Raw genomic sequence first — 27,668 nt, forward strand, 5'->3', positions numbered from 1 at the left:
CGGTAAACCAGACAGAGCAGCCGAAACGCTCGATAGAGAAGCCAATCAGAGGCAGAGAACGGGTATAATGCCGCGTCCGCATTGGCTGGCAGCGGGCCACGCCCCTGCTTCGGGCGTGGCAGGGGAGGGAAGGGGGCGCTCTGGGAAGGGCCGTCCCGCCCTCTCCACCCGTCCCCGGGGAGGCAGCGCCCTGCCAGGGCGGAGCGGGCGCGTAGAGGTGCCGGGCTGCGGGGCCCGGCCCGGCCCGGCTCGGCTCGGCCGCCGGCGGCATGTGGGGCAGCGGCAACCCCGGCGGAGGGGGAGCTGGAGCCGCTGCGGTGACGGTCGTCCTGAGCGGGACCCGAGACTGCTTCCTGCACTTACCTCCCGTGCTGGCCTCTCACCTCCGCCTGCAGCAGGTACCGGCTCGGCGCCGCTCGGGGCCCGGGCGGAGGGGCGCCTTGGGCAGGGAGGATCATGGGAGAGCACCGGCTCCCCGCCCCCCAGCACCCCGCTGCAGCGGTGATACGAAGAGCCCACTCCCTCCGCGCCTCGGCCCTCCCCACCGCCGGCTGCGGTGTCGCTGTGGCGACGGAGCGCGTGGGCCCCCCCGCCGTTGGGGGACACCCGCCGCCCCGGGGACGCAGCTGCCCCGTGGCCACGGCGACAGGCAGCCCCGCACGCCGCCTCGGGCGGGCCGGGCCCTGCAGGGGCGCTCCCTGCCTGCCCGGCCCGGCCGCTCAGCCAGGGGCGGGGGATTGGGGGCCCGGCCTACACCGGCTTTCCCAGTAACTCGCTGGCGTTAACCGAATACTGTGCAAATTAATCTCTCGGGTGTGAGGTAAGGTGGTAAATCCGAGCTGAACCAGCGTTCTTGGCGTACGCGAATCGTTCGTTATGTATTCCTGTGCGGAAAGGGACTCCTGTCCTGCTAAGGCCTCTTAGGTAGATTGCTCGCTTGCAGGAAGCCCACCTTCAATTCTAAATAACATTTCCATGTGAAAACAAGAGCAGGGCCTGTGCACATCCCTTGTGCAATGAACACGAGAGTTAAAGCTCTGCTAGCAGAACAGACAGGTTGAAAAATGGCAAGAACCAGCAGGTGAAGGGGAGCAGGCAGGAGTGAAGCTCAGGAGCGGAGGTGGCAGCCGCAATCCTGGCAAAGCCCCTTCTGGCTAGGCTGGCCTCACCCAGTATGTGTAACCTGCTCATTTCCCAAGGCCAAAAAGGACACTTCACAAAAGTGCAATCATCTAGACTTGTAAAAACCTGCTCTTTTCCTTTGGGGTAGTAGAAGAAGGTTGGTAGGGTTCCAAGAAACCTGGTATAAATGTTAGCTTTGCTTCTGCTACGGTTTCTGGATGTCTTACAAATTTGCTGATAAGAGGGAGGGAAGAGGAGTGCAATTCCTTTGAAGTCTTGTGACGAGTGTCATTCTGTACATAGTTGGTTATGGTGGGCTCCTGCTTTTACTTAACGTGATCCACAAAAAAATGCATGATCTCTGAAGTCTTGAATGAAAATATTAAAAAGGGGATAAATAATTACATTAATAGATTACACTGAGTAAATAATTAAAAAATGCAAATGGAATCAAAAGCTAAATCTAATTGCAGAAGGTATTAGATAAGTGAGTGACAAAGTGGTCTACAAAACTCAGTGTTGTGTGGCAATTAAGACACTATGGGAGAAACTCTTATCTGTGTGAGTAGAGGGAAGAGCTGTAAATTAAATATATCATTTAGTAAAAGAATCTTGGGACCATTGTAGATGTTCTCTGAAACTTTTCAGAGTTCACCAAAAAGTCAAATAATACTTGAAATTATTGGGATACAGTTGCAAACAGAACAGAAAATGTGACTATATTAATAATTAAATCTGTGATATGTTCACAGTGTACATTGTCTTGGTCACTTGATTTTCATAAAAATAGTAATGTTTGAAAAAAAAGTCACTTGAGTGATACAATCTAGGGTATAGTCTCTTTATATGGAAACTGAGTGGACATATTAAGATTCTTCAATTTGGGATCAACAGCGCTGAGCAGTTGTGAAACAAATTAATAAAATCATTTTGGTCTGAGTTCATGTGATTTGTCACTTACATTAAATATTCCCCATCTCATGAAAGCAGTCTTGGAGTCCATGCAAATGTTACAACACATATAAAGTTTAAGCCTATGCTTATGTTTTTTCCTCATTTGAGAAACAGAACTGTGTTACATTTCCGTAAGGTATTTCCTTGACAGACTATAATACAGAAGAAAGGAAGAGGAATTACTGTTCTTACTTAAACATAGTCCATAAAAACTAAAAGCTGTTTAACAGTTGAAACCAGCATGCTTTTCTGTGTTGAGAGTTGTAAAGTAGGTAATGTGGAGAAAAATTCTAAAGATGGTCTTAAGAAGTTGGCCAGTCTGCCAGAATTAAAAAATAATTCTGTCACTGCTAATAGAAACACCCTTTACTAACACGTTGTAAATTCTGCAAGTTATTTTTAGGGAATGTTAATTAAAATAGGGCACATAAAATCCAGATAATATTTTTAAATCCTCTGATCTAATCAAATACAGTTTAGGTTGACTAATAGTCATCTTATTTAGCTTGTTTGATGTTAACTTATTTTATTCCTTTGAAATTTGTAGGGCCAAGCTGTGAAAGTATCCTGCAGTCGTCAGCCTGTATTTTTGAGCTGGATGGAAATCAGGCGTCGAGGTCACCAGGGTGAAAATATTGCAGAGATTAACAGACAGTTAGCAGAGAAACTTGGCATTACAGATGGAGAACAGGTTTGCAATGCAATCTTTTCTTCTTATTTAAATAAAGACTATATTTTAAGATCATTGGTATCTTGTAAGAAAAGGTATTTACCTTTCAAGAAAAGGTAAACAAGTTAACTAGGACCTTCTTGTTTCATATATTTAGACAGTTACTTCATTTATATCTGCTCGTAAGAACAGTTAACAGTCATTGAATGTCTCAAACATGAAAAGATTTGCTCCTTAAATCATTAACAATTGCCTAAATAACGTTAGGATAGGCTTGTAGGTAGGTCTTTCCCAGGTTGGAGCCACTCTCTGCAGTGCCATTTGTTTTAGGAAAGTACACTTCTAAGCAGCTAAATAATTTGGGAATTATGAGAATATTTTGCTAGGGGTTCCTGTTATTTTAAAATAATGATTGACTTACTGCATTATTCTTTGACTTGTTTGGGGTTTAACTTTTCATCCCTTTTTTCCCCCCTTCACCATACGTCCCCATGCATCCTCTGGCTTTGAATGTGCGTTTAAATTGGCCTCTTACTCTTGGGTGCTGTGTTAAACTTTTTGTAAATGATTCTTTCATTGGACAGAAGTTGAGAGAGGCAGACAGAGCTTCTTGACGTAGGACTATTAAAATATGAGCATCCAAGTGTGGGGTTTTGGTTTTTTTCCATTAATGGGTGGAAATTTAAGTGAACAGGAATAGAAAAGTATTCCTCTATACAATGTTATTGTGTAGTATGTTCATATACACCTATTCTTTCATATGGAAAATTTTATTCAGGTAGTAGAAGACATCAAAGAATGTGGCTCAAAGCAGTGTATTATCTTACCTTATTAACTTTTTTTAGCATATTCTGTCTAGAAATGAGGTATCAGTTTGCAGAGCTTTACAATTTACTGGTTCAGTGGCAAGGTAAGAACCTTTTTTAGTTCTAGCAATTAATAGCCTTCAAGAGAAAAACAGTTGGCAAAGGAAACCTAAGAAAACCTCACCTAACTGTTGCCTAGAAATAAGCATCTGTACGGTCAAATACGTGAATAATTAGGTAGTTAGCCATTGTTTGGATTCAGGAATTATATGTTTGCAGTGTTTCATAATAATAGGCTCTTCTATTTACCATGCTGGGGAAAAGATACTCCTCTCAACTTTTGCTTCAAATTGAGGACCTAGAAGAACTCAAAATCAATTTTTACTTTTATATATTGCTCTCAGAAGACAAGTAACTAGTTTTGTCTCAAGAAAAAAATAATTAAATTTATTTTAAGATGTATGACATGATATTGTTTTAAAACTGTTACTTTCTGTCAAATGGAACCTTTGGTAGAAGTTGACTTTTGAAATGTATGCTTAATGGTTTCTGAAAAGCCTAAGCCACAATAGCTTTCATCATCCCTCCTGATGAACTTTATGAATGGTTTCACAGGAAGCCTCGCTTCCACAGAACCGTTTTAAAGGAGCTGGTTCTGCTTTTGTATTATACTTTTTCCTGATTTTTTTCAGCTGTTTCTGCGCAACCTAAATTTGCCCGCAGCTTAATGATTTTTTTCAGCATTCTAAAGTCCAGAACATTTAAAAATAAAAATCAAAACATTAAAAGATGATTGTGATCAATATGCATTAAAAATTTATTGTTATCAGCTGGTAAAGCTCTTGATGCTTTTCACATTCGCTTCCATTCATGGCTTGTTGAAGTCCCCAAAGCATGGCCAATGCAATCTATTTCCCATCTGTTCAATATCCAAATTCTGCTTGTGAATTCCCTGGTGTCGTTAAGAAGATGTATGTTCAAAGTAGTGAAAGCATATAATGAAGGAGATGTCAGTTCTGTAGTTGCATTAAAGGTGGAGCTTTTATGTGTTTAAAAGTAAGTAGTTAAGCATTTTGAAATAGTGTTACTTTTGCCAGGTATTTCTTGAACCATGTTCCCACATCTCCTCCTGTCAGCAAGTAGAAGTGGAACCACTCTCAGCAGACGACTGGGAAATTCTGGTAATAAAACCCTTTCCACTGTTCACGTTCTTTTCTTACAGATGACAGAGATTCTGATGCAAGCATATTTTTTTTTGCAGAATGCCCCATTCTTTTCAGCCCCTAAAGAACTAATAAATGTGATGTAATGCTAATTTGTATTTTATATTTCAAATGATGTATTAGAAGGACGTTTAGAGTTTTCACCTTCAAACAAATGTTGAAAATGAATGCAGTATTTAATTGATAATGGTACCACATTTCCCCAGGAACTGCACGCTTCTTCTCTTGAAAACCATCTTCTTGACCAGATTCGGGTAGTATTTCCCAAAGCCATCTTTCCTGTATGGGTTGAACAGCACACTCACGTTTACATCAGAATCGGTAAGCAACAGCGAAGGCTCTTGTGGAACCTTGAGTAAGCTGTTTTGCAGGAGTGGATGCATTCATGACCTGCTTTGTTCATACTCAGGTACGCTTAAGCCAGCAGCCCCCTATGGGAGATTAGAACCATGCACGGAGCTTCTAATACGTCCCAAAACACGCGAACTTGAGGAAAATACCACCAGCACAGCTTCCACAGAAAGTGACATCTTGCTCAAAAGTTTTGTGAAAAACAACATGGAGCAAGAAGAAACAGTAAAGGATCCTTTTGCCAAAGAACCTTACTTAAAGCCAGGAGTCCTTGAACAGAGTAAGGCTGATGCAAACATGACATTTGGCTCAAATGTTCTCCCAAATATATGGAATTTCATTGGGAGCATTTTTTCTCATACATCTGAGCAGAAACAAAAGACTTTGTGTGATAAAGATGAAGTGAGCACCTTCAAAGACAAGCTGCTGAACTTAATTCACATGGATTCCATTTTTAGAGTATGTCAGTCCCAGCCTCCCAGCGTGCAGAATGCATCTACCACTCATGCGTTTCTGAAATGGAATGCTGTTCATGTTTTTCCATGGAACTTAGAATTTACTGATTTGGATCCAAATCCTGTAGTATCATATGGCAAAATTAATCAGCTGCTTTCCCCGAGACAGCGTCAACAAGAAGCAAAGCAAAATCTGCCATCTGAAAAGCAAAAGCAGTTGGCTAGTACACAAGACAAAAATCATTCTGGTTCTAATAGCAGTCAAGCATCCAGTGAGGGTTTTGTTGTTCAAATTGTTTGGAATGGATTTGAAGACCTAAAGAGTGTCATAGAGTATCGCCACAGTGGGGAAGCCTTACATGTTGGAAGAGTTTGGGTCAGTTTGAGCACACTATCTTTTGGGCTTTTTATGCAATAATATTTTCTGTTGGATAATTGTGGAACTGGCTGGTTAACATGCAGTTTTGGGATATAAACTTTGTGTTAAGCTCTCGAGTATACTAGAATCAAATAATATTTACTAGAGCTGTGCTTTGGTAAGCTGTCTCATTCTGGACTACATTACTTACTGTCATCCTCCAAGATGTACAGTGTATTCTGGGATTCTTCATCCTTAGCATTTTTTTCACCAAATGGGGAAAATGCCTCAGTGTTTCTGGAGGGAATGCATGGTTTCTTCAGAATCTGTTGGTAGTCATTGTATTCAGGAAAATGTGAAAGTATCTACTTACCTACACTCAGTACTGCATAGCGAGATTCTTTTTGTCAGTTAGAACTTTGAAATGTGCTTTGGACTTTAGGTGTCATCAAACGGTAAAGTTAATGGGATCACATATCCTACTGCCACACAATGTTTGTGAGTGCTTTTATATACTCTTTTAAAATACCCCTTAAAATTAATATAACTAGGTTTTATGTAAGTTAAACTATTTTTTGTATGCTGTTTTGCAAGGTGGCATAAGTCTTGGTGTATAGGTGCTGACATTTCAGCTTGTCCTGATAGAACTACAGCCTGGTTATGTTCTGTCTTTCCTGGAAGCACATGTGGGACCAACAAAAATAGATAAAATGCACTCCAAATCACTGTTTGATTATTTTGACATAATACACTTTTCACCGTTCACTTACGTTTTTTTGTTGAGAATGGGAGCAAGAGCCTGTAGTAGTCTTTACCACTAAATCTTTTGAGACACTTAACAGTTTTCCAAATGCCAGCAACCATAAAGTCTTTTAGACTTATCAAACATTTATGAGATGTTTTCAATTTCGATATATGTTTAAAATATCACAGAATATTTGAAAAGTAGTTTGCTTTTTAAAAGGGCAAACTGACTAGTACAATTTAAGGAGGCTGGGTTTTCTCTCTCTGTGCTGCAGATGTGCTTAGTTCTGATCTGTGTAATGGCCTATTTATGTTTACCTGCCCATGTAAAATTAATTTTAATCAGCAAATGAAGGTAGAGTTGTTGGGTTTCTTCTATACTAAAAGCATTCTTACAATGTTCTAAGAACTCCGCCTAATTCTTCTTTTTCAACCTTTTGGGGTTTTATTAAAGAAGTTAGTAGACCATCAGCTATAGTGAGCACTTTCACAATTAGGATAGAAGGCAATTAGAAGTGTGCATGAGAGAACAAGATTTGGACACTACCATCAGTTTTATGGTTTCCTTCTATTCTATACAGATTACAACCAACAGACAGATCAATGGTCAAATCTAGAAGTTCTGTTAGTGATGAAGAAACTGATGTTGTATTATAGATGCAATATTATAACTGTTTTACTTTCTAATATTTCCTTTTTTCTTTTATTTTAAATATTTCAGATTCCAGATGGTCTGAGGAAAAAACTACATATCGACACACATTCAACAGTCCGAATTAAGTCAATTGAGTCTATTCCTAAAATTCCTGTATCTCTGACACTACAACCCAAACAGAACTTAGTGAGTTTATATTCTCGGTCATGTACATGTTCCTATATTGGAAAACTGATAATGTTGCTCTGGTCAAGTTGGGATTTTTTTTATGGGTTTTTTTTCTTCATTTAGAAGATGTCTGTCATGTTTGACGTAATTCCAAAGGTGTGTCTTTTTTGAATAATTGCTTTATCTTTCTGCTGTGTAAGTTTAAATTAAGAAGATGCTGTAATCTACTTAAAGCTTATCTAGTAATGCTTTTTTGTATTTTGTTGAATGATACTGTAAACATCAAGCCATTAAATTTTAGTTTGCACTTGGAAATATTTCAAATACTTTGGCATGCTATCTGTAACAATTTTCTATCTGAAGGAATTGGTAGAGGTCACAGAGGGTGGACGAAATAGAACTTCTGGATTCTGACTTCTGGTTTCCTGAAGCTGTTAGACAAATGCTGTATAGTCCCTTTTAAATCCTAGGGACTTAGTTATTCTCAAATTGTGAAAATTTCTGATGTCTGTCTTATTAGAAAGGATGTTGACATGAAGGAGAAGTAGCATTGGTAGGGAAAAGATACATTTTTCTGTCTAATTAGGTCTCAAACATAAAACAGTTGCTGTAAAAGCAGCAACAATAATCGATAATAATTTTGCATCAGACCCTTCCCTGCAGTACATTAATACTGATTCAAACCTAGCAAATGTTCAGTGTATACATTTAAGCCTATAAAAATAAAACACAAAAAAGAAAAAAGAATTACAGAGTTAAAGAGGAAAAAATACCCATTTTCATTCTTCTGGGGGAAGACATGCTTATACTCTTCAAACATTGCAGTGCCCAGTAGATTTCTAAGAAAGAAACTGCTGTAAAATTATTACAATTTTGTATATGCTGTTTAGGTTTTTACTTCCTTTTAATGCTTCCTTTCAATTTTTCTTTTCCTTGTACTGAAGATTTAATTTTCTAGAGTTGTCTCATTTAATCCCTCTGTTTTCCTGTGAGGCATACCCAGTCTCCAGAGTGAGCATCTGTGACAGTAAGAACATACCTAGTACCAGTTCTTGCAGCCTGTCAGGTGTAGCTGTGGAATGACGTATTTCTTCGTCATGTACCATATGCTTGTTTCTGTGTGACACTGGCCTGATTTGTCATTTTAGCTGCCCTTCAAAAGCTTAAATACAGTGCTTCCCATCATAGCAGGGCTTATGCAAGTTTGTTCTTTATCCCCAGTATTCTAATTTCGTTTCTTACCCACAAAGGAATAGTTGAACAACATTCGTTTTTTTATATTGGAATTAACAGAAGTATTCTGGCAGTAATCTGCTAAAATTGTTAAAAGTAGTTGTGTGGTTTTATGTTTTAAATACAGATTCTTCCCTTTCTTTCCTTTCTGATTCAGTTGACATTTTTTAGTTCTTGGAAAAAACAGGCAAACACAGAAAGAAATACAACAGTATCTTTCCATTCCTTTTCTGAACACTGCTTCCATGATCTTGGTTGATTCCCCATTTTTTAGGTAGGAATTAGGCTTCTCTGATTAGGAACTCAGCCAAGAGATACGCAATCTAGACTTGATTTCTTTTCCTATTCCATTTATCTGGGTGATCAGGGGTAAGCTGTTTGCTCTCTTTGCCTGCCCCTTGAAGTTTGTTGGTGGTGCCCGGATAAGCGCAGGGTTCTTTGTATATGAAGTGTGTTATACAGGGAAGAAAGGGGTATTCTGAGAACCCAGAATAAGTCATAGGTCAATATTGGTGTATACCCTGGGTGGTCTTTCAAACCCAGGAGCTGAGTAGTTCGCTTGGATCTGGCAATACAGATAAGTAAAACAAGAATAAAGGCTTTTCCTTGCCCCCAGGTCAGTGTTTCAAAGATAAAATCTTCAGAGGTGGCAAAAGATTCAGCTGTTGCCATAGCAAGGGCTAGGCAGATGCTTTCCATGGAGCAGTTGACAGAAATGGTGTTTGCTGGAAAAATACCATTTTCTAAATAAATAAAATTCTTGTATCTTCTTCCATCTCTGTGCTACCATAAAAGAAACAAATGCCTCATGCAGAGGAAGAAAACAGTTTTACTTACTAACACCTTGTTCTATTTCCCTCTTTTTTTTTTTTTTTTTTTTTTTTTTTTTTTTTTCCTATTTAGCATAAAGATATACATGAAGATGATATTAAATCTGCTTTCAGTTCTTGGCTGCAGGATTCCACTACTGATGATCACCCGTGGATAATGACAAGCACATGCTGTATAGATCTGTCTGTTAAAGAAGGTAAGGAAGGATAATAGTGTCCTGTGGTGTAGCTGTCTTAGCTGTCCATTATGGAATTTACTTAGGCAATATGCCACTTAATATGTGTATACACCATTTAACATAACAGATACCTCTTTAAACTGAAACTGTAAGCATGAATTATGCTTTAATAATGTTCAATATTTATTATTCTTTCTTTTTTATTATATCTTAGTAATTCAGAAGACACTAATCTGTTCCATTTTGTAAGGAATAAAAACTGAATTTATTTGGAATTTTAATAGTTGTTCCTTGGGTTTGTTACAGGAACGGAGGAGTTTGTCCTTAGTGTAGTGCATCCTGTGCACGTTGAAGAAAATAAGTCTGAGAATATTTTTATACTGAGTCCCAGTTTGCTGCAAAAGACTAATATACAAGTAAATATCACATAGTATCAGGTATCAAGTAATTTAAGTTGTTATATTTTGTTAAAAATGTATTACTTTTTATATATAATGTATTTTGGTTTCCATTTTTAAGTAAATAATGTCAGACTGTTCATTAAATTATGTTTGCATTCTTTAGATGTTATTTTATAGCCTGAGGTATTGCTAAGATTCCAGGAGTGCCACGCTTGTCACTGAATTTCATAGTCTGTATCAAACTCTCAGAAAAATCAGTTAGAGCAGAGGAATGTTAGTACTGTCCAAGTCTGAACATACTGTCCTTATACTTTGTTGATCTTTCCCTTAATACCTAAAGCACTGTAAAATCCCTTCACAGTGTATCTGGCAGGAACAGTACCTAGTTCTGACAAAGATTCAAACCTACCAAGCTCACACTACCTTCTCTTTCATATAGTTCATGTGCCTTCTGTTCCTTCAGTCTTTCCTTTCTCAGAAGAATAAATATTTCTATTTAACATTAGGATTACTGTTTCCATTAATAATTCTGGTTGAACCAGTGGCCACGAGCCCAGGCTTATGGTTATAGGAGTGAGATAACATGTTTTCATTTTTAAACTGATAGTTACATTTTAGTGGAGAATTAAGGTGTCCTCTTCTGGCTGTTTAGAATATAGTTTTTCTGCAAAATTCAGGATTCCTGTTCCAAAAAAAAAGTAAAACTAGCTTTATTTCTGCTGGTGGTAGAGAAGTACAAGAAGGCTTCTACAAATTGTGCTAGTGACTGGTGCTAAGATGAAGGGGCAAAATGTGTTTCTTAATAGCAGTGCCAGCATCTCCTACCAGCGTGTTCTCATCTGTGAACCTCTCTGTTAGCCCTGTTTGCCTGCCAAGAGTGAACTAGACTGAAAAATCCATGCAGGTAAAAAAACCAAGGTGTTTAGTCAGGTTATTTTTCATCCAGGCCAGACTCCTGGTGTAGTTCACTATCCTGCCTCACAAGTGCTAGTGCCAGCACAACAGGGAGGGCAGAGGAGAAGGAACAAGTAGTTACAGGTAGGGAAAGAGATGATGGGCTGCATAGTGTGGTAGAAAACAGCACTTGGCCTAACATCTAGTCATAGGTTGTTACATCACTGTAAACACTGGGTTGTGTTTTGAAATAGTTGTATCTATGCCATTTCACCAATGCATCTTTCTTTCAAGCACAGTAAACTTCAGCAGAGCATACATGCAACATTTTCTTTACACAATTCCTAAAATGGCTAGTCACTTTGATACCCTTCTCCTGTAGTTATATTTAATGTAAAGTACTAACTCTTCCCTTTGTTGTAGGTTCTTTTACATCCTCTAACTAGAAAAGCTGATGGTGACAGCCAGCCACCTATATGTGATACAGACAGGAACCTTCCTTACCACAAACTAAACGATTTAGGGTGAGACATTTTCATAGTAGAAAACATGGGAGGGAATGGGAATGAGAATTATAAATAAATAAATAAATAAATTGGTGGAAATGCAGCTTTTTTGAAAACTAAGCCAGGTCTAAAAAAAAAAAATCTCTGCACCTTTTGCCTTGTGCCAGGTTCAGACCTTATCCTAGTAAATGTAAATGGTTAATTTTATCCTCTGAATAGTCTTACTGCAGTGAATAGAAAACTTCATGTGACTGAAGCTGTTCACATTCTGAAAAGTTCACCATGTCTGACAGTAGGATGGGAGGTCTCAGAACTGCCTAAGTTTCAGAAGAAATACTGATGTTGCCAAGTACAACATAGTGTACTGAGATACGCCGCGGGTAAACTGTGCCCTTCAAACTCAACAGCTCCTCAGTTAACCTGCTAGGTGGCCCGTGGCAGAGGTGTAGTCTGGAACTAGCCATAGGACATGCTGTCTCCCAGCAAATAAGTAATAATGCAAAGCCATGCTCATTGATAGAAGGGAAGACAGTGGTACCACGTAGCAAACTTCAAGTAGGGATGGGACAGAGGGGACGTGAGAGAGTTGGAGTGTTGTGGTAGTATGCTATCAGCTTTGTGAAAGGCAACTGAGGATATTACTGAGGTATTTTGAAAAGCAACTGAGCATATTATTATTGAGGAGGGAATAGGAATTGATGTGGGGGTATTGTGGTAGGGGTGGGATGTCATCGGGTAGGGATGTTAGAAACCAGGATTCATTTGTTCATTCCATTTTTCATGGAACAACACTTTTTGTAGAAAGTTGAAATACAAAACTGATAGCCTTGCTGTTTGTGGATCTGAAAGGAGCACTGTTGTGTTGAAAGTTACAAAGATTTAGGACAGGTGCAGGATAAGGATGTCTTCAAAGCAATTATGTGTTGCTTTATTTCTGAAAAGCCTGAGTTTTCCAACCCAGGCATGCTCCTGGGTTTTTTTTTACTGGTTTGTTAACATTCCTTAGTAGGTTGTTACTCAGCCACTCAAACAGGTGAAGTCCCAAAAGATGGTGAGCTCTTACCTTCTGAGACCTACCTCGTGCTAGGATGGTGTACAACGACTAGGTAACCTTGCCATTGTGGGAGTCTTCTGCAATATCTGTCCGTGTCCCCTGTGTCACCACTGCAGAATAAAGCTGCTGTCTCTTCAGATTGAATTGTCTTTAGCTTTTTCTTGAAAGGGTGAAGTATGTCACAATGTGTCAGCATTGAAACTTCACCATACGGCAGGCCATTGCTATTTACATCATGTGTATTGATGCTACCCTAGGCCATTTAATGTTTTATTTGCTCTGCAGGGGACTGGACAAATTAGGAACATCCTCATTTGAACACATAAGCCACAGTCTTCTGGGGCGTCCTTTATCTCAAAAGCTGGCTGCTGTTGCTGTGGGACTGCGAAGTGGAGGGGTGCTTCTCACAGGAGGAAAGGTACACACCTCACTACTCTCTACTTGCAAACCCCCCCAGGTTGTTTTCCCTATTTACAAAACTGTTTTTCTTAGTTTTCTTTGATACTTCGTGAATTCCAAAGAATTAACAAACAAGCTGAAGAAAGAGCAGTTAATTGAACAGAATTAATTCAGTAAAACATTATATTATATACATACATTATATGCACACTTTATAAATATATATTCATATTTCATGTATGTATAAATATATATATAATGTAAGTTTTAAAGATTGCTACCAATGCAGCTAGGGAATTAATCTACTTTGTGTTCAAAGTATAATAAACACATCATGTCTCTGAAATATTTGAATGAAAATAAGAGTATAGTATTTTCTCCTGTGTTCTAACATAAAATGGCAGTGGAGTTGATATGCTTGTTTTCCTGTTGCCTCTTATGTGATCCATTTAAGGTCAGATTCCACCGAAACTAACAGATGTCTTAACACTGAACTCAGTGGAGTCAGAGCGCTCTCTGCAGTGGATGTATCCACTCTTGAATTTGTTTATACTTGTTTTGCTCTATGGCTTTGTTCTCTACCAAGTGATATAAAGACAGCATTCATATATACCTGGTGAAAATAAAACCAGTGTGTGTACAGCTTTCTCAGCTTGTTAACCGGTATATTCTGTGACAAAAACAGAAGGAGCTAGTTCTGTCGATTTACATTAGCTCACATTTATTTTTGTAGGGAAGTGGAAAGTCAACATTAGCAAAGGCCATCTGCAAAGAAGCATTTGATAGACTGGACGCTCATGTAGAAGTAATCGATTGTAAAACTTTAAGAGGTACGATAATATTTTTTTATATATCTCAAATGTTTGCTGTATGATGAAGAAGCACAATTATGAAGTTGCTATATTTAGTCTGCATAATTTTTCTAGTGTTATTACTGCTTTTGCAAGGATATTTGATGCCCTGCAATAAGCATCTTTCTCAGCCTGATGAAAATACAGCTGCTGTAAGCTTATTTCACACTTTTATCAGTTTCTGTCCCATGTACCACCACCAAATTCAAACCATGCTTGCCATGCTTATTTCTAATTATTGCAAAACAGGAAGAAGTTGCAAGTTGAACTATGCTTTTTTTTCGGCTGTGCTAGCTGGAACAAATGTTACATTAACAAATCATAAGTATTAAAGATTACCTGTATTACTCAGTGAAATGATGACACAGGCACCAAAGAAAGATCAAACAACCAGCTGAAACCTGATTTATGATGACACATTTACTAACCTAGTATATGTTTGCAATAGTCATCTAACACTCATCATTATAGATGATGATGATGAGATGGATGAATCCTTAGGTTTTGTGAGTTCAAAATAAGTAGTTTGCACCAAAGATGGAAGAGGACAAAAAAGGCTTTTTTTAGTCTTTCACTTGCTGGCTTTCCTAAATAATCTTGATGTTATAGAGGCAGAGAATACTCAACTGTTTTCATACAGAGTCCTTGTATTGCATGGCTATACTCTTTTTTTTCTAAAGTTCCTGCCAAGCTCCTTGCTCCAGAGGAAAAGGGAAAGATTGATAAAGAGCTAGGTCCTGCACTCTGAAAAATTCTTCTAATTGCAGGACTCCTTAGTAGCTAATTTAGAATGCTGCTGCTATTGCTCTAACTGTCTAGGAATTAGACCTGTAGACTTCTATAGTGGTTGGTGAAAGATGATTAATATAATTTTAGTACAGGTGGATCCTTCTAGTACTTTTTTTACATGGAAGATGTGGTCTCTTTACTGAACTGCTGACTTTGCTTTAATCTTGGTACTTGGATTTTACAGGAGTAAAGTTAAGCTACACAAATCAAAACACTGTAGTATTATGTGAGCACGATGTAGTCAGTCTGATGATTTTTTTTCCCTCATATGTTTTGTCATTAAAATTGTATTTTCCGTTTTAGGAAAAAGATTAGTAAACGTAAGGAAAAATGTGGAAGAAGCTTTTTTAGAGGCAGCATGGAGGCAACCATCTATTCTTTTGATGGATGATCTTGATCACATTGTTGGAGTACCTTCTACACCAGAGCATGAGAACAGCCCTGAAACCATTCAAAGCAGTAGACTTGCTTATGGTAATATTGTGGTACCTGTGGATAAAAATATAATGCAACTTAGAATTTCTTGCACCTGAATCGTACTGTCCTACCTGGACAATTCTGTTTGTCATTATTGCCTGTGGACCATGTGGTATTCCATGGCAGGGATTCACAAACCATGGTATGTAGACAGTTTGTGGACCACTAGCAGAATCAGAACAGTTCACTCTGGAGCTTGGAGTAGTCATTGCCAAGGGTACTGCTGATGGTAATGCCTGTTGTCAGTACCACTGCCAGCTGTAAGGCTTTTCAGTTCCCTTTTAGATTGTTTGTGCACTCAGATATGTTCCAGTTGCTTACAAATTACAGGTGAATCTTTAACTGATAATTATTGATAAGATCAGTATTATAATTGACATATCATTAATATTGATCCTGTTTTCAATAATTATTATTTGTAATTACAGAGGTACATATATTTGGTACTTAGTGATACTTAGAACCAACTTCTTTTAGCTGTGTACTAACGTTTTTGTCATCCTACTTGGTATACTTTGTAGAAGTTCTGTTTTATTTTACAATGTAACAATCCACAGATTTCAAAAATAAGGTTATCATTGTAGCTTGATATCCCATATACAGTTCCTTTTTAGTCCCTAAAATCTAGGCAGTGATAAGTTGCAAAATAAAATTAAAGTGATCAATATCTTTATTTTATTAGCTGTATTAAACTCTGTTCATGTAAAATTAAAGCCATAGCAAAAAAAAACAACCTTCCCTTTCTTAGCTCAGTTTGAGGGAGTTAGCATATTTTTAAATTAAATTATTTTTGAAGTTCAGCAAATCTTACTATAATTTCTTTTTTAAAAATCTGCATTTAAGTTACTTGCAGAAGTGTTTGTGTTTCTTATTACTTTATTTACAGGTATAATACATACAACAGAAGCTTTGAGTTTTAAAGAATATTCCTTGAAGATCCACCTTGCATCCATAATTTCTTTAACTTCCATATATTATTTTTTCCTAGACGGCTTATTTTCTAGTCTTTGCAACTATTTTCAATCTTACAACTTTCCCTTTTTTTGTTTGCATGGAGGGAATAATATTTCTAGAAGAGTGATCATAACGCACAAAAAAAAAATAAATCCTTGTTTAATATCCTGTGGTAGACATCATCAGTGATGTTACAAATCTAGCTTTTAAAGAGCACTTGTGATGGTATTTTATTAATGGAACGTACTGTCCTAGAGAAAATAACTATACATCTCTCTTTTTTTTTTTTATGATTAAAAAAAAGCCTGTAAACATGGGAGTAAAACAAATAAATAATATGTTACATTTTGTGTGCCCTAATGCTGCTCTCCAGTACAGTAGAAATGTCTATTATGAAATGCAGAATCTTTTGTTATTTTGCAATTCATGGAGCAATGTCTTCTGTGTTTAGTTTTGAAAGATCTGATAAAAGAAGTTATTTCCATGGGGAGTTTGATTGCATTAATTGCCACAAGTCAGTCTGAACACTCCTTACATCCTTCCCTGGTTTCAGCTCAAGGAACTCACATATTTCAATGCTTCAAATGTATCCGATCTCCAGATCAGGTAAATTTGGGTAAAATGGTTAGTGTTGTTCGCCTTCCCTGCAACCTCAAATACAGTACAGGAACAGCTGCAGAAATAGTAGGTTACACCCAAAGATGAGAAAAATATCTGGAAGTCTTAGAAGTTATTTCCTGATACTTAAATACCTCAGAAATTACACGTGACATTATAATGTTTTTAAAGAATAAAAGTAATCTAGTGAAAACTCCCAGCTGCCCCCACTTATTACTTGTAAGGGTATTCTAGAGGAGCAGCTTTGAAAAAGTAAATGTAAGTCACTACAGTTAGATAAATGAGATTAAACATGAGTGTGTTTTTTCACTGCTCAGAGGAATAAGTATGTCCCTGTAACATGTATTTTTTAAAACGTTACTAAAACTAAATGTTAATTTTATGGGAAGGGTTTGGGTTGGTTTTCTATATTAATTATATCGCTCTACTTTTGATTATGGTTCATTTTGAAAGCCGAAAAGGAAAACCAGTATAACTTCTTTGCAGAAGACTTGACACTTTCTACCTGTGCATGCCCTAAAGACATGACACAGACATGGCAACTCATTTGTATTTCACAGTTGTTCCTGCCTGCTGGTCTGCTGTCCAGGATAGCAATTAAAAGGAACTGAGGAGAGGATTCTGCATTAGATATAGTGTAGCTTTCTCCCACTTCCTGCAAGTCTACTTTTATTATTTTTAATACAAAAATGATTTAATAAAAAAAATTAATAAGGATGAGACATCACTGGAAAAGTCAGGATCTCAAAAGATAGAAAATTATCTGATGTATTTTAATATAATGCAATATATTTAATCTCAAATATATTCTGCTCAAATTGGCAAAATGAAGGATGTTCCTTTTTCTGTGAAACAGAGAAACTGGTTGTAAAACTATAAAATCTGGGGCGTGGAGGGTTGTTACATTATTATTTTTGGCTGTAAGATAGCTATGGTGAGGTAAACATTTAAGGGTATAAAACTGGTGAATTTATTGAAATTCACCTGAAGAACTAACTTCTGTTTATCTTCATGCCTGCTCAGATTTTGTTATTGGAAGGTTTGGTGACATGTAAATATTTAAGGAAATTTTAGTAACTCGTATGTTTTTACTTTCTGAATTTCTGAAATTCATATGAGACTAGTAATACACGCTTGCTGCATAATTCTGTTTTTCAGAAGCAAAGATGTGAAATGCTGTATTCCATAATAAAAATGAAACTGAATTCTGATGTAAAGAAGTTCTCTGATCTTGACCTCCAGTGTGTTGCAAAGGAAACAGAAGGTTTTGTTGCTAGAGATTTTACTATGCTGGTTGATCGTGCCATTCATGCCAGTATTTCCAACCAGAATGCATTTCAAAATGGTGGTACGTTGACAACAAAATCTCTTACTTCATAGCCTTGCTTCTGTCATCCAGAACCTGTGGAGTAATACAGAAATAAAAAGGCTTTTTTTTATGGTTTATGTTTAGAATGTATGTAATTGTTACATATTGTGAGGAATTTGTTACTGGTAGGATGTGTGTTCTTTTTTTTTGCTCAGGTTTTTTTTTTCTTTTTTTTTTAAGTAGAATTGATTCTGTCAACTGTGGATTTTCAGAAAGCTCTAAAAGATTTTACTCCGTTAGCTCTGAGAAATGTCAACCTTCATAAACCTAAAGACATTGGCTGGGACAAGATTGGTGGCTTAAAAGATGTGAAGCAAATACTTATGGATACCATCATGTTACCTGCAAAGGTAGACAGCTTTTTTTTTTAAAATTAGTTACTTGAATTTTGTACATAATGTTAGCAGGGGAAGAATGCTTTTTAAGGTTTGATACAGTATTTGACAGAAAGACAACAGGTGTGATTTTAAGCTACTTTTGTAACTTCCCAGTCTTCAGCTGTCTTCAGCTACTGAAAGACTCTTTCTCCTTCCCTTGCCCTGTTCCAAATACAAACGGCAATGGCTTGTGCTTTCCTGCAGATCAAGTGTTGCAGTACTGCTGACATCATCTTTGCTCCCTGCTCTGTTGCAATGTTTGTGATTAGGCTCTGTGATGATAACATTTTCAGCTGTCTTCTGCAGTACTTTTGCTAGAGTATTCTCTTTTGGATTAATGCCAGTCCACGATTCCCCTTTATTTTGCTTTGACCTTTCTGCCTTGCTTAAGACTTCATCAAGCATTGAGATGAGCCATCCATTTCAGTCTTCAGAGAAATGACCGAACAGTTTTCTGTATAATGGACAGAATCTTTCACTGTATACTTATATAATTTGATCATATCAGTCAGTGATTAAAATAAGAATTCAGAAGTGCCAATATGGGCTTTATAAAGCTCTAGTGAATTCCTGTTTTGTCCTGTTTCCTCTTAGTAGAAAATGCCACTTACTTGTATTTTAAGTACATATGAAGTGGGTTCCTAGGCTTCAGTCTCAAGTACACCACCAATGGCCCAGATGAGCTGTTGTGATAATAATGTGGATTAAAAAAACTGGAGACATTCTGCGTAGACAGAAATTAACACTAGTCAGTGATATTACAGTGCACTGCAGAATAATTACATATTTTAGAATATGTCTTATTGAAACTCTTTTCCAGTATCCAGAATTATTTGCAAACCTGCCCATACGACAGAGATCAGGAGTCTTGCTGTATGGAGCACCTGGAACAGGAAAAACACTGTTAGCAGGAGTAATTGCTCGAGAAAGTGGAATGAATTTCATCAGCATCAAGGTACCAAGATTATGAAGTTTGATTGATTCAGTTGATTAACTGAATGAAACAGCTTAACATAATACCTCTGAGTATTTGTGATGGCTAAATTCCAAAGTAAGAAACTGACATTTAAAATTTGGTATATCTTTGGATATCCTACCATCTGACTTCTGGAACGTCACAGTTTTATTACTGGGGATTTTTTTTATATATCTATAATTATTCATAAGGTAGAATTATAAAATTTAATTAGATGTTCTTAGTTTCCCATTTTTTATAAAAAGATCCTGGATTTTGGTTCCATTGGACAATGAAGTTAAGCAATGCATTTTAAACATATTTTCAAAATACAGTGTAAGCCATTGCCTTGTGATACTGTAACATATGTTCTGTCATAGTAGAAAAATAGAAATAAGTTGGAGTGCTTCAGAGATTCTTTTGGTTTATCTAGACCACTCAGCTCTTCTGTTCAGAGATGCCACTCTTGGCTGCAAGAAAATTCACTGTAGTATATAAAATGTAGGCTGATGTTGAATCACACATTAAAACTAAGAAACAAATCATGAAATTTTTATTTTATTTTTTTTTAGGGACCAGAGCTGCTCAGCAAATACATTGGAGCAAGTGAGCAAGCAGTTAGAGATATCTTTTACAGGTTGGTTTTGTAAAGATTGGTGATGTTATTGATGAATTTTATTGGTTGAAGCTCCAAGAAATAATTTGGTTGTCTTAGGAGAGACATGGCATCAGATCACAAAAGCATCTGAAATATGATTAGTTGTGCTGAATCAGATGTTCAGATCTTGACAAGTTCAACTTGACCATCATTATTTAAGAACTGAACATTCGGCTGAGATTGGAGTGCACTTTTGAAGCTGAACTCCCAGTTCTTTCCATTTACCATGCATTGGTCCACATCACAGAACTGTCTTGGAAAACACATGCAGAATTCCATTCCCAGCTGATTCCAGGACACAGTTGAGTAATGCTTCAACTAGTAATGAACACTCAGTATACGGGTTCATACTAGACTTGGTATCAAGGTCCTCTGTGCCAGTTGTTACTACAAATCTGCCCTTACTGATTCTCAGTGTTCACTAATACAGACATACCCTACACAGCCTTTGCTTCTTGTGTAGTTTGAAGTGTAGGCAGTCTGTTAGATGTACATAAGCCAAGACCTGATCTGCAGTGATTGGATTTTAGAACTTTCATGTATATTAACATGACAGTTGAGTATTTCAGAAATTAGAAAGTAAGTGCAAAGTGTGCTATAAAAATGAGCAGTGATTCCATTGCAATCTAATTCTTCAGAACCTCTTAATTTCTACAGAAAAGATTTCATGTTCTCTCTTTAAAGATAACTGAATCTTTGCTTCTCTGAAGCAAAAAGCAATTATCCTTAATATTTCTAAGCAGTTTTACCTGTGACCCAAACTTAAATAGAATTTAATTATTGCTTTTTTTTTTTTTTTTTTTTTTTTGCCTTGCAGAGCTCAGGCAGCTAAGCCTTGTATTGTTTTCTTTGATGAGTTTGATTCTATTGCTCCTCGCCGAGGTCATGACAACACAGGAGTTACTGACAGAGTGGTCAACCAACTTTTGACTCAGTTAGATGGCGTGGAAGGCTTACAAGGTAATAATTAATCTATGTGCTCATTTTTATGCAAAAATTTAGCAGATGTTAATTGTGTTTTTTCTGTACTTTCTAAAGGGGTTTATGTGCTAGCTGCTACTAGTCGCCCAGATTTGATTGACCCTGCTTTGTTAAGGCCAGGTCGACTGGATAAGTGCCTGTACTGTCCACCTCCTGATCAGGTGAGGAAACAAAACATTTTAGATTGGAGGCAAGGAAAAAAATTCAAACTAATGGGGTTTATTCTCCTTTTCTTTATATTTAGTGGCATTTCAAACCCGTACAAGCAGATTGGCTTGCCGAGCTCCAGTAATACAACAGTATAAATTCACTGATTTTAGTGTCAATGTGTTCACATAAAGCTAGGGAAACACAAGGCTGTTTACCACAGTCTGCAGGACCAAATCATGATCCTGTGGATATAGCAGATTAAAAAAAATAAAATTAAAAAAGGAAGCTAGCTGCAGAAAGAATTTGGATGCAGGGTAGTGTTTATCATGTTCTGTGTCTTTCTCTGAATTTGAATCCAGTGGATTTGCCATTTGCTTGAAGTGAACTATAACCATTCCCAACCCAACTCTTGAATTACCTAAAGCTTTCCAGAGTAGTTTGATTCCAAATTCAGTTGATCCCACACTTTTTTATCCACATTTAATTTGGAATATTCAAGCTCTTTTAAGTCAGATGTGTCACTAGTTAGGAAAGGAATGATTCCCATTGGTTTCAGTAGGCTTTGGATCAAGTCTTAGAGGCTGTACAATGTGTGCCTTTGATTCTCCATTTTATGAGAAAAAAAAACAGTGCCGTTCATTTTCAGATTAGCACATTTTGCAAATGCCGTATCATTTAATTCTGAAACACACATGAAGATGATGAATCTGTGCCTTAAGAACACAGATATACTCTTTTTCCTTTTTTCTTTTTTCTTTTTTTTTTTTCTTGTAAACTTCTGGTTTGGAATATTCAGGTAAACATAAGGTTTTCACTTTAGTCGTACTTCTCTTTGGAAAAGGTCGTGTGAGTAGCAGAGTTCACTGTCATATTTTTATATATTGCATATATAAAAATCCCAGATATTAACTGCATATTTAAGGAAATATATTTCTCTGTATACTTTATTTGGTACAGTTTCTCTTAGACTCTTCAAGAAAATGTAACAAAATGAATGCCTATATTTTAAAAATTGCTATACAGTATGTCCTATACATACTATTATTAGGGTAATGTCATCTTGAAAAAAGATCCTTCCTCCCTCGGATAGGAAGTTGCTTGTGACAGGGCCAAAGCACTATTTAGAAATCAGAACAAGGAAGAAAATAGGTTGCTTTATTGACTTTTTCTTTTTTCTCCCTTTTTACAGAATTCACGCTATGAAATCTTAAAAGCTCTCAGTCATTCCCTGTCCTTGGCAAACGATGTGGACTTTCAGGATTTGGCAGCAAAAACAGAACGGTTCACAGGGGCTGACCTAAAAGCTTTGTTGTACAACGCCCAATTAGAGGCAATCCATACTAATTTAGGTTCAGGTTTAACACAGGTAAATAACACTGATATAAGAGAAGTCTCTCCTCCTTTTTATTTTGATGTTGATATGTTTGAAAAGGCTAATTTTATCCTTTTTTTTTTAACCAAAATTATGTTTAATAAGATGTAATTTTCCAATATTGGTATACAGACAATTAAAGTTTTAGTATCTTTGCAGAAAAATGTAGGAATAATTTAACAAACTAGTTTAAATACTTAAATACAATTTTTTTCCATTTTATGGTAGGTGTTTAATGTTAAATAGATTTATGTAAGCTATATCTGTTTATCATTGTTATGAGGAATGACTGACAGATCAATAGGAGGTATCACACTCAGTTTCTTAGGACCAGCTAGCAAATTCAGTTTTGAGGTGACACATTTCAGATGATGGAGGAGGCAAGAAATTGGTGGGTTTTGTGGAGTTGCTCCAACAGATTGAGTTTGACCTGAGGTCAGGAGAAAAGCAGCCAGAAGATGGGGTTTCTGAAGCGGCCTGCTCTGGCTCGTCTTTCAGGCACCAGCTAATACTTGCACTTCCCAAGTACAGGATTGCACCCCTGGCTTATACCCCTTATGTGACTGACCGTTCCTTTCCTCTTTTAGCCTCTAATCAGCCACCTCTCCTCATATTTTTAATGCCAGTCTTCTGGTTCTAGCTGGAAAGGGGCAGGCATGGCTTCTGCTACTTGGTGGTCAAAGGGAGGGGTTGGGGCAGAGGTGCAAAAACAAGGAGACCTCTCCGGTTCTGTTACCAAGGGATGGGGCTCTGAGGATGCAGCCCTTAGTATTGGAAGGGAGGGATCTACAGCATATCTTCCCTAATAATCGCTTCACTTGTAGCGTCAGTAAGTAGTTGTACGGATACCTGATGATTATGCATCGTTAGAGGCAGCCATTATCTAAAGCAGTTGTCTCCGGAGTGGTGTGCACAAGACAATCCACTGAGGTGCAGGAAGAAAATATTAGAACTTCAATAGCACATGTATATAAATTACAAATAAATAAATGTGCATCTATTTGGTGGAATGTATTTAGAAATGTTTTACTGATAGGGGTGTACAAACAAAGATTTGCAGACACCATTCTAAAGCAACAACCGTGACTTCTACACCAATCCTTAAAATGTGTTGACTGTGACTAAAGGTGAGTACAGCAGTTAGGCACTGTAGAAGTAGATTTACCACAATCTCTTACAGCACTTTACACAAGACACTAAATTGCCTAGAGGGAATGGTTGAGACAGAAGTGATACAGTTCTACAACAGAAAACGTGCATGAAGTTTCCCAACACTTGCTGTCACTGAGGGAGTGAGGCAGTTCAAAGCAAACAAATAAAAACCTTAAGATTCTCTCCTCAAATTCTTTTTCTAGCGTGAAGACAGAAAGTTCTGCTTAAAGGCATTGGATTTTCCTAGCAACATATTTAGAAATACACTCCCAGAGAAGGACAGAATACTAGAATCAAATGTAAATCGATGCTTCCATTCGCACTGTATATTACATTTTTTAATGTATTTCAGATTGCAATTAGCTCTGAGTTAACACTTCTAATGTTCTGTTCTTTGTCACAGGATTTTGGTTCTAGTTCTGATAGTGACTTCAGTCTCTCTTCCATGGTTTTTCTAAACCACAGCAGTGGCTCAGATGATTCAGCAATAGATGGAGACGCAGGGCTAGAGCAATCTCTTATTTCTTTAGACATGTCTGACTTGCTTCCTGAAGATCCAAGGTCCAATATGTATCGTCTTTATTTTGGAAGCTCTTATGAATCAGAGCTGGGAAATGGAACTCCTTCAGAACTGGTAAACTACTCGCTTCCTATTTTGAAATTTCTAAATATTATCACTTGTGAAGCAGAAAAACTGAACTAGGCAAGTGGTGCGGTTTTATAAATACAATTATGTCTGCTTGGTCTTTCAAACTGTCTTTAGCCTGTATCTTGTCCATGGTGCGGCAGCAGATGGAGGGATGTCATCTGACAAAATACAATATGGACTTCTCTGCAACTATGCAGGGCTTCAAAGTCAAAATCCCCAAATATACTGCTTAATACCTTATAATAAAGCAAACTGTATTCATACTAGATCTTACTGTCTGGTCCAATGGCTTATTGCCTTTCAAACTTCAGTACTAAAACAGTCTTTTAGTTTGTTGTTTTATGTTTTTGTTTTAACTTAGTTTTATTACTCAACAATGGCCATTCAGCTTTCAAGGATTCAGTCAGAATCTTAAGAATCAGCAAACATTTTTCAGTTTCCAATAGTGTGTGTATTAATGGAATAATCTGACCATGGAATTGTGTAAATAACAGAAGTAAACTTCGGCTTCCATCCTTGCTTTTAAGAAGCAGAATTCCTGTTATAGTATCACATTGCACAGAGGGCAGCACATTCTCTGGCTAGCTTGCAGACAGGAATGTGCTGGCTACCCAGCATGTGCGTAGCGATCAGCTGGCCAGCTTGTCTTCCTTGGCAGCTGCTGTGTAAGCAAAACAGAACATGTTGTCTTCGAGCTCCTTATGGTGAACATACGACCTCAGAGTTCATGTGTGATCCACGGGACATTAATTTTCAAAATCTGTTGCAGAACTACTACTACAAGTAGTTATCAAGGTTGTTACGCTTTTTTTTTTTTTTAATTCAAAAGTGTATGGCATTGATTCTTAAAGCAAAAAATTGCTTATGTTGACATTGGAAAACAAATTTCTGAGCGCTAAGGTGCTTGTGTGCTTTATCTTACATAAATTGAATGCTATCATCTATAATGCATCTTTAGAGACTTCAGTTTTCCTCCGAGTGTGAAAGTTTTTCAGCAAGGCTAGAAGGACTTTGATCTTTTTAAAGTTGTTGAACTTAAAATTTGCATATTTTATCAAGTGACAGAGAATTTGGAGGTGATAAATATTTAAATAATGAGGAATTTCAAATCTTAACTACATAAATTTGCCCAGATTTCTGAACCACTGATTTTCATATGTACATAAAACAACAGAGTTAGTAGACCTTTATTCTTTTTGAGATAGGCCATTGCAAAAATATTTAGATTTTTTCTAAACATGAAACATGTCACTTTGAAACTTTTACTCTTCCCCAAACACCTTGGCAAATTAACCTACATCTTTCTGTTCAAAAAGTTATGTGATATATTTTATAAGAGAAAATACTCTTTTTGCCAGTGGAGGCAAGCTTATACTGAATTGTAGGCTAAATCTCAATGGCAGAATTACTCTTTTGGATCCATAATGAGGTAATTATTTCTTCTTATGGTCAATTTAGAGCTCTTTGTGTTTATCTGGACCAAACTCCCTAAGTCATGATTTTATCAGTGTGACACAGAGAGACACAGCATCATCACAACCTTCAATGCTTAGAACAGCTTCTCAAGAAGACTCCCTGGAAAATAACCAAGAGCAGCAAACAGAGCACCTGAGGACAGAAATCAGTGCTATCAAAGCCAATCACAGAAGCAAGAATGGGGTATGGCAGTTTTTTCAATTATTTAGTCTTAAAGCTTTTCTGTTGTTCCCCTACACTTCTTGGTATTTCAATAAATAATTTCTGCATAATATGTAATGTAACAAAAATAGCAAAGATGAAAATATGCCAGATGTTGCATTCATATGACAGAATAGTTGTTTCTGTGTTGTTAAGGGGGTGGGGGTTTGTGATTGTATTTATAATACATTTGTCTGTACATGTAATGGGGAGGTTCCAGAGTTACTGATATTCATGGCACTATGTTTCTGTGGTAATTTTCCATTGTCTGTTCATGGTTCTGTTTTCAAGGAGGACAGCACCCTTGATCAGTCCGTGCTTGCCAAGAACAGTTTAATTATTACCCAGTCCCATCTGATGGCTGCACTTGAGGGTATAAGACCATCCATTAGCCAAGATGACTGGAAGAATTTTACTGAACTGTTAAGTATTATGTTTTAGTAATTGTGAATTCAGTGGAGATTTGGTATTTTCACAGCCCTTATTCATCAGAAACACAATAGTTATTTAATGTGGGGAACGGCGGTGGAGTTGAATAGCTTCTGACGGCAGTTTTTTTCAGGAATATTAAATTACATACTGGGAAAGGGAAAATATGTTACCAGTGCGTTGTCTTTTATTGTTTTTATTAACATAAGACCTAGAAATTGTAATCAGACCAGAAAACCCTTGTACTATGTTAAGACCTATACCAATACGAAAAGGCACTGATTCTTTAAGACTCAGAGCTAGGCCCTTCCTGCTCCCACTGAACGGTAGCCCCTCATACTTTCAAATGGCTGGATTTTGTCTCTCCATAGGGGTCTTTGTAGCTGCCATGTTTGGGAAAACACAATCATCTGCGTAAGTATAAACGTACTGAAGAGGAGAGTGTTTCTCCTTAGACTTGGAAAAGCTGGAAACTGGTACAGGGATGTTCTGTGATCTCATCATGGGGTTATTCTGACACAAAGATTGTTAAGGAGTTGTCATCCTCAGCTGATACATGGATAAGGGAAGGTCTTATAGCAGGGGAAGGAGAGAAGGAAGGGACAGGAAAGGAGAATGAGAGATGCTTCCCAGGAGTCTATACCACCCTGTCCACTTCTGTTCCTTGTCTCACCCACATCTGTCCTGTCCCCTCGGGGAAAAAAAAAAAAAAAAAAAAAAAAAAAAGCCCTGTAGAGAGCTCTCAGAGTCAGGTCTGTGGATGAAGACTCCCCCAGGTCTGAGAAGACATGCACTTTTCAGTTACGTAAAAACATACTTAAACATCTATAGTTCTGTGTTGCATTAATGTACATCTGAAAAGGCATATGCAAACAAGGGAGTTTCATAAGAATTTGCTAATACCTTTTTCTGTTTCCAGGTATGATAATTTTCAGAATCCCAAGAAGAGGAAAGGACAAGTTGGCTCAACACTCAGACCAGGACAAAAAATTACTCTAGCATAGTAACTTGTAATTACTTGTAATTGATAAACTGTAACTAGGAATGACAAATGTGATTTAAATCAGATTATTTATATTCACATGGATTTATTAACACAGAAGTTGAAGATAAGTTTCTTTTAAACTTACATGCTGTAAAATTACATCATATTTTATTTTGAAGAAAATTGTCTTCTTTCAGAGTGATATTAAATTTTTGAGAGAACA

General features: G+C 37.4%; 1 protein-coding gene across 4 annotated transcripts; it reads left to right on the forward strand.

The window, feature by feature from the left end:
- Positions 1-148: 148 nt before the first annotated feature.
- On the forward strand, positions 149-27,668 carry PEX1 (peroxisomal biogenesis factor 1). 4 transcript variants are annotated; one of them, XM_055805958.1, is made up of 24 exons: positions 151-398; positions 2,624-2,767; positions 4,650-4,733; positions 4,982-5,096; positions 5,185-5,957; positions 7,405-7,524; positions 9,643-9,766; positions 10,055-10,164; positions 11,467-11,567; positions 12,889-13,021; positions 13,736-13,832; positions 14,946-15,116; positions 16,525-16,679; positions 17,850-18,039; positions 18,241-18,410; positions 19,258-19,392; positions 19,965-20,029; positions 20,868-21,010; positions 21,089-21,192; positions 22,371-22,547; positions 24,109-24,339; positions 25,813-26,013; positions 26,323-26,453; positions 27,380-27,668. In XM_055805958.1, the coding sequence occupies exons 1-24, from the start codon at positions 270-272 to the stop codon at positions 27,462-27,464; spliced, it is 3,888 nt and encodes a 1,295-aa protein (XP_055661933.1). In that variant the 5' UTR covers positions 151-269; the 3' UTR covers positions 27,465-27,668. The 4 variants fall into 4 exon arrangements, with proteins under 4 accessions (XP_055661935.1, XP_055661933.1, XP_055661934.1 ...); XM_055805959.1 differs by having other exon boundaries at positions 18,244-18,410; XM_027796328.2 differs by lacking the exon at positions 151-398 and adding an exon at positions 690-820.

This window comes from Falco peregrinus, chromosome 5 (genome assembly GCF_023634155.1).
Source record: "Falco peregrinus isolate bFalPer1 chromosome 5, bFalPer1.pri, whole genome shotgun sequence".
Classification (NCBI taxonomy): Eukaryota; Metazoa; Chordata; class Aves; order Falconiformes; family Falconidae; genus Falco; species Falco peregrinus.

What these genes read in the sequence shown, in the direction of transcription:
- PEX1 (XM_055805958.1), top strand. Translation starts at nt 270, where the DNA reads ATGTGGGGCAGCGGCAACCCCGGCGGAGGGGGAGCTGGAGCCGCTGCG. An exon ending in TGCAAAAGACTAATATACAA is followed by an intron (nt 10,165 to 11,466) that starts GTAAATATCACA and finishes CCTTTGTTGTAG; the next exon opens with GTTCTTTTACATCCTCTAAC. An exon ending in GTATCCGATCTCCAGATCAG is followed by an intron (nt 16,680 to 17,849) that starts GTAAATTTGGGT and finishes TCTGTTTTTCAG; the next exon opens with AAGCAAAGATGTGAAATGCT.